This window comes from Crocuta crocuta, unplaced genomic scaffold (genome assembly GCF_008692635.1).
Source record: "Crocuta crocuta isolate KB4526 unplaced genomic scaffold, BGI_CrCroc_1.0 scaffold7, whole genome shotgun sequence".
Classification (NCBI taxonomy): domain Eukaryota; kingdom Metazoa; phylum Chordata; class Mammalia; order Carnivora; family Hyaenidae; genus Crocuta; species Crocuta crocuta.
This window is the reverse complement of record NW_027531904.1, coordinates 2,601,917-2,609,131: the sequence shown is the minus strand read 5'-3', so window position 1 is coordinate 2,609,131 and position 7,215 is coordinate 2,601,917. Positions and strand designations below refer to the sequence as shown.

Here is a 7,215-nt window from a genome sequence, read left to right as displayed (position 1 = left end):
TCCCAGGGGGGTGAGGAGGGACGGGCAGGTTGGCGGGGGTGGGGGGGCCTGGCGGGCTGCTAAGGTGCACGGAGTTGCTTTCTCGGGAGATGATGATGTTCTAAAATTAGACAGTGGTCACCTCTGCACAGCTCTGAAATACACTGAAAAGGACTAAGCTGTGTACTTCTATGGGTGGCTTTTATGGTATGTGAATTACAACTCACTAAAGCTGCTATGGAAAAAAAAACTACTGAATCTTTTTATTTGTTTACTTTTTTTGATCACTAAAAGTGACCTGCTACGCGGTTTAGACAACTAGTAGTGACCTAGAAGTTAAAAATCTCATTTTTGCTCTCAGTTCTCTATATTTTTGCTCAGTTTTCTGTTCAAGAAAGAAGAATCAGTTTAAGAATCAGGTTTAAGAAGGGTTACTAGATCCCCTTTTGTGGGAATTCTCATTTTGTGACACGTTTAACATGAGGACACCTGAAGTCCTGTGCTCATAGGGAAAATCTTGCTCATTATCATCCTCAAAGGACCCATAGAGAAGGGCCCACTCTGCACAGCTACGCAGTGCAGTGCACACCATCTATGACAGCTAACTGCAGCAACACACCCACATTTCTACACGACGGAGCAAGAGAAAAGGGGGAAATACCGTTGTTTAAAAAATACAAAAGCTGCCCAAACAAACAAAAGGCCATAAATCAGACACAACAGACCAGGCTAAACACATTTTGTGCTGGCACAGACTTAATGCCACTTACCGCCTGGGTCTTCAGGCCTGGTTTCATCTCCGCTGTGGTGGCCACCTCTCCCACGGCCACCTCTGCAGAGGCCATGCCTCCCACGGCCACCTCTGCAGAGGCCACACCCGCTCTCCCATTGCTCCGAAAATCCACCTCATCGGCAGCTTTCAGGTCTGGCATTTCTGAAGAGGAGAAGGAGGTTACAAAGTGCATCTGAAAAATCAATTCCCGTGTCTTACTGTTTACACAACTCACTGCAGGCTTCGCGTGTTTTGTTTGCTTTTGCTCTCGGGCTAAACGGGGAAGTATTCACGTGGGGCTGGTGTCATTTCGAACCCCGTGCTGAGCTCGTCTTTTATCACAGGGTTATTCGGTTTTCCCCTGGCCTCTATATGGGTTTGCAGCTAAGGCGACATCCAGTTCGACATCTACTCAACTTTCATTTTCACGGCATCTTTCTTTCCTCACAGATCTCGAGTTGGTACTAACTACATGTGGAAAAGGATATTCACAAGATTCAAGGAAACAGATTAATAGCTACAACTAAGTAGTTCATCTTGATCGTCATCAAAGAGACCAGAGACGTTTATGTTTACACAGGACAAAGAGGAAAGACCTGCTGGGAATGAGATAAAGCCTTTAAGAAGGGTCTTACTTTCTTTAAAAACATAATGCATGCTCTCATCTATCCATCATTGAGATGGACAAGACTGAAGTATTCTGGTAAATTACATTCTGTTTTAACTTTACTTTTTCCCCAAACCAAAACATAATGACAAACAAGGAATTCTCCGCCCCCCCCCTTTTTTTTTTTAAGATTTTTATATTTAAGTAATCTCTACATCCAACGTGGGGCTTGAACTCATGACCCTGAGATCAAGAGTTGTATGCTCCACTGATTAAGCCAGTCAAGGGCCCTAAAGAATTCTTTTTTTTTTTTTTTTTTTTAGTTTTATTTCACTTTTGAGAGACAGTGAGTGTGGGGAAGAGGGGAAGAGAGGGACAGAGAGAGAATCCAAAGCAGGCTACATGCTCAGCACGGACCCCGATGTGGGGCTCGATCCCACGACCCTGGGATCGTGACCTGAGTTGAAACCAGGAGTCAGCTGCTCAACCGAGTCCCCCACATGCCCTAGAATTCCTTTTTTTAAGAAAATGTTTTTATAGGTTTTCTTTAGAATTATGCTCACCAAACCAAACTGTAGTGGTTTTTGTTACTTGACCACCATATGGTCAAGTAAATACAGGAAGGAAGTGATCAAATGATGTCTAAGGCAAATTTATGCTTTGACATTTTTGATAAGTTTACAGTAAAAATTCACCTTGACAATACAGATAAAAATAGAACTATCACCTCAATTTCATGTGGAAATTTTTCTGTGGCTGGTTTTAATCTAGTCATGCTACTACTCTGGTGGAAAAAAATGTTCCCTATATCAAAGGGCGGAGAAGTTTCTTTCACCAAAGAATAAATTCTATTAAGATTTTATTCTAACAGCACATTATGATGTGCCCAAAGGTCTACTTCAAATTTAGGAACATTACATTCCTATTAATGAACATTTATCAATTCTTCTTCCTTTGCTCCCATTTATAATTATACAATCTTACTAGCAATTTAAAGTGGGCAAAAACAAGTTTCCTTGCCCAAAGAACCAAAATCCGCATTACATTCCAGAAAATGTAAATAAAGTGAAAAGAATCGGAAGAGACAACCCCCTGGAGAAGGACTCCCCAATCAAAACATTTCTAAATAAGAATAATCTTTTCTTTTAGTTGTTGATGACCTTTATTTATTTGGGGGATGTGATTTTTAGCACAACCTCACTATCCTATACCCATCTAGTGAAAACATGGACCTTGGCAAGCAGCAACCAATCACAATGGTGAACAGTGATTACTGAGTTGCGGGGAACTTCTACGGGCCTGGCCTCGCTCAGTCAAGTACAACTAACTTCCCAAACCACCATGATCAATGCTCTAGGGCCAGGGGCCACATTACTGTCTCTAACCAGCACTTTTGTATTCTCTCATCTGAATTTCTATTTTATCTGCAGCAGCATATAGAAACAGGGCCAAAGCCACATGGCTGGTTCCAAATCAGCAGCTGAACCGAAGTCTCTTCACTCACAAAAGCATATGGTTAAATCCATGAACGGAATGTAAACTTCCCAGAAAATACCCTTTGGCTGAGATCACACTCAGGTGCTTTGTCTCTAGGGCAATGTGACCAGGGACTTTCCCGATCCTGGCTTTTTTTTTTCCTTTTCATTTTTTCTCCCAAAGAAAGTACTTATTTCTTCATAACTGGCTACTTCTCTCTATAATACAAGATCATGAGCCCTGAACACACATGACTCCTCCTACGAGCAGAACAAGTAACTTGCCCTCAAGTAACAACCAACTCTAAACCCAGACACACAGCTGAAACTTCAGACAGCTCATTTTCCTTCCTGAAACCTCAAAATCTTAAAAATGATCTCTTCGCATCTAAACCCTCTCTATATATTTTACTAAAAATCAAAGTCTTGAAATTTTCTCTGGTTTCTGTCTCTGGGTGTTACAGACACAAACTTCACATAATTTGCACTTGCTTGGGTTAAATTCTGACTGCTGAGCCAGAAAAACAAATACTTCCAGCCCATGTGGCCAAAGACATAGCACCAGAATGAAAAGAACATGGCCAGGCATCAGCTTACAGCCACTCCCTATTCTTCTGAAATGTCAACCTGCCAGGGCCCCCAAAATAGACTTGTTGCTGTATCTCATTTTAAAAATAAGAAACCTTTTCATTTAAATTCTGAGCCAGCGGCCAACAAATTTCTATCACTAACAACCCAAGACATGAATAAAACTAAAAACCTCAAGTCACCAAAAACATTACCTCAGGTTTCTTAAAGCCCTCAATGGGGGGGGTAAAAAAGATTACACAGGGTTAAAGACCCCTCATTGGGAGGGAAAATGCCCACGGTGTTGAAGTTGCTCTCTTTCCTAAGCAACTTCTCGTTGTGTTTGTTCATTTCTCTACACACCCCGCCCCCACCCTCCTAACACCTACCACACTTAACGCGATTTTGAAAAATTGGAAGGAAGAGCAAAAACAAACCACACACACGAATCAGGCTCCTTCTTACCTCCGCAGCCGGGGGGCAAGCATGGAGGTGGGTCCTCAGTTCACACCTGGGAACAGGTGGTGGCATCAAAGTGCGATTCGAAGCGACCTTTAACGGCTCCACCGCGTTGGACTCTGGTTTCAGCTTCAGCCTCAACCCCCAAGAAGTTTTATTCAGGCCGTTTATTTCCACCGAGAAACAGCGGTTTCTGTCTGCTCTCTCTGGACATGGTTACCCACAGATGGGACAGGCTGCTGTGCGAGCAATCTGCTTGGAGCAGCTGCTTCACCCAGATAAGCAGACACGCCGTGTGCCCTGTGACAGCGGCTCAGCGCACTTAGGCGGACATCCTGCTTCCCGTGCCCTGCGCTGCGCAGGGGCCTGAACTCCCAGACGGCTGCCCGAAAGCAGGAGGCAATGGAACTAGAAGTCTGCTCCTCAGCCAGGAAAGGGAGGGCGTTCGCTCAGCTCCCCTCCCCCAACCCCTCCCCAATGACCTAATGCCACCATTTTGGACAAAGGATCATGCGCACTGAACGACTCTTACAGCTGTTTCACAAAACCACCTTGCCTCTAAATGTGCTCAGGACACAGACCAGGACGACAGGGGAAGAAAAGTGCTCCAGGCTTACAAGCAAAACCTACTTTTTCAGCACTACTTTTTCACAGTTCTAGAGAAAAGGACTAAGCCATGTGGATAAAACATCTGCTAAATTCCTTTATCGTTGCAAAGCACCTGCACTAGACAATTTTCTTGGTTAGCAAAATTCCCACTGCCCTGGTCTGACAGGCAGAGCGTTTACAGGCTTAATCAAACAAGCCAGGAGTCTGCAATACAGGAAGCAAAATCCGTCCAACCCTGAGCTGACAAGCCTCTCCTGACGGTGGGGCTGTGAACTTGGCAACGTACCCAATGAATGAAAGACGCTTCTAAAACCACAAAGACACCCACTTTTTACCAGCACATCTCAAAGACTCTTCAGGGAATCTGTTCTGCAGGCTGTGACTTTTGAACTCCACTTTGCTCACCTGTGGCCGGCTTGGGTCTGTCAGGAGGTGGATCCGTCTTCTCTGGCTCCCCGCTTTCAGCCAAACACCCCACAAGGGTGCCAGGGGCTTCTTCACGAACACTGCCCAGTTGTGGGGTCTGCCCAGGCACAAAAGCATTCACGTCCCCTGCAGAAGCACTCTCCAGCTGCTCGGTCACCGGGCCTGACTCCGGAGGACTGGACAGTGACATGTGACTGGTCCACCCCCCAGTGATGAGTGCTCCCGTGGCCTTGACTTGATCTAGGACGGCCTCCACTATGCGACTCGCAGCCTCCTCGATGGAGTCGGCTCTCTCGGGCAGACGCACAGCACAGGGCGCAGAGGGAGCGCCCCTCTCCCCGCCTGGGGCCTGCTCACCAGTGCATGGGAGCCCGGTCTCCGGGGGGACCTCCGTGGCGGCGGGTTGCTGCAGGACGCGATGTGCCTGGGCATCCACCTGTGCCTCTCCGGAGCTGCCCAAGCTGCCGCCGTGCTCCGCCTCCTTCCGCCGGAGAGGTGGTGACTCTGGGGCTGCGGCGCCCTGTGGGTCAGTCACACCACTGCCTGGTAAAGGCCCCGGCGACCCCAGAATCACCTTCTTCTCCTGGCTCGAGGCTTTCGGAACCAGGAGGTCTTGGGTGTCCTGTGACACGGTCCGTCCCCCGTCCCCCGCGCCTGGTAGTGTGTCAGCCACTGCGACATCTGACGCCGCCTCGCCGCTCACCTCACAAGCAGGGTCTGTTCCCTGGGATTCAAGGTTTTGCACTCCAACACCCAGAGCAAGTGTGCCCGCGCGGGCCGCAGTCCCACCGGCTAGGAGCCCTGGCAAGGGGGCCGCGCTGCCCTGCTCTGCACCAAGGCCTTCTCGGCGGGGCTCTGCAGGCCTCCTGGCCCCCGGCGGCACCCAGCTCGGTGCAACCCCACCTCCAGGCGGCGGCGGCGGCACTGGTGGGGCCACTTCCTTGTTATGCTGAGTTCCTGCATCAGGGCAGGCCGAGGGTGTGCCCAGCACGTCACTGTGCTCCAGGGTGCTGTCCTCCGCACGGCCAGTGGAGCTGAGTTCTCCACGGAATCCCTGCGCCTCCGGTCCGGGAGGTGGTGTCGTCTGCTCTTCCTGAAACGTTCCTGAGGAAAGCGAGTTTTCCTTTACAGAGGGACAAGTCCCTGCTTTCTCCCCACCACTTTGTCCCTGAGCTTCGGAGCTTTCTGGAGGCACCAGCTTTTTCCCTTCTTCAGTCAGAACAGAACTGGAGGCCACAGTGGCCTGACCCGCAGGCAGCAGAGAGGAGTCCGCGCCGTCCCTGAGATGCAGAACTTCGGGGGCTGCCGAGAGGCAGGGACCCCCTTGTTCCTCGCCAAGGCCCGTGGGACTGGCATTCCCCATGCTGGGCTGAAGCTGGAGAGCAGTGGAGGCCGTGGCCAGGCCCGCGGCGCCGTCTTCTAGAAGCTGCCGGCTAGGCCCGTCTGCATCCCCGCCAGGGCCGTCTCCAGCGTCTGGAGCTCTGTGCAGTCCGGGAGTTGCTGTTCCCTTTTCTTTCTGGGAGGGGACAAGAGAAAGCGTGTCATCTTTGGTTACTGATTCACGGACTGGACTGCCTGCCAGAGAAGTCCTGTGTGATGTCACCGCCTGGTCCGGCACCAGCTCCTCCTCAGCTCCGGGGGCAGCGGCATGCGGACGCACCCCGGGCGTACTCATCGGGGAGGTTTCTAATTTCAAGTCTTCTCCTTGGTCCTTTATATCTGAAACTTGGAGAAGACACAATTCCACGTGTTCCTGGGTATCTCGCACGGGGCTAGGGGTGGCCGGGCTGGCCTGGGGCCCTTCACCGCAGGCAGCGGCGGGTGGATGCTGTGTGGGCAGCAGTTGTGGGGGGCTGCTGTCAGGCCGGGTGACTCTGTCATCACAGGGTTCTGTGGTCAACAGGCCACCAGAAGTCACTGTGTCCTGCTGCCGCGCAGAGGCAGCACACGGCTCATCCCCTCTGGCGGGAAGACAGACAGACGGTCCACTGTTTGGGCTTTGCACAGGAGACGAATTCGTTTCTGACTTCTGGTCTGCTGTGTCGTTCTGGGGCACAGGAAAGGTCAGGTCAGGGGGCGGCACGGCCACACCTGCGCTCGACAGGGGAGCACAGGGCTTGGGCCCATCTGCAGGCGTGGCCTGCGCGGCAATCGGAACCAGCGGGCGGCTTGGATCTGCCGGGGCCCCGGCACCCCCCTCACAACCTTGTGAAGTTTCCGCAGCTGCAGCCTGGATGGCAGAGGCCTCTCTGTTACTCACTGCAGGAGAACAGTCAGCAGGCTGGGGGGCACCTGGGGAGGCGGCGGCGGACACACCGTGC

At 50.7% G+C, this 7,215-nt stretch overlaps 1 protein-coding gene across 1 annotated transcript in view; it reads right to left on the bottom strand.

Moving 5' to 3' along the window:
• Positions 1-7,215, bottom strand: part of AKAP13 (A-kinase anchoring protein 13) — a 236,886-nt gene that overhangs the window by 141,575 nt on the left and 88,096 nt on the right. Inside the window, exons 9-10 of the mRNA XM_077774252.1 lie at positions 4,874-7,207; positions 750-913 (exon numbers count right to left, since the gene is read on the bottom strand). Coding sequence (XP_077630378.1) covers positions 750-913; positions 4,874-7,207 — 2,498 coding nt within the window. The remainder of the gene's footprint in view (positions 1-749; positions 914-4,873; positions 7,208-7,215) is intronic.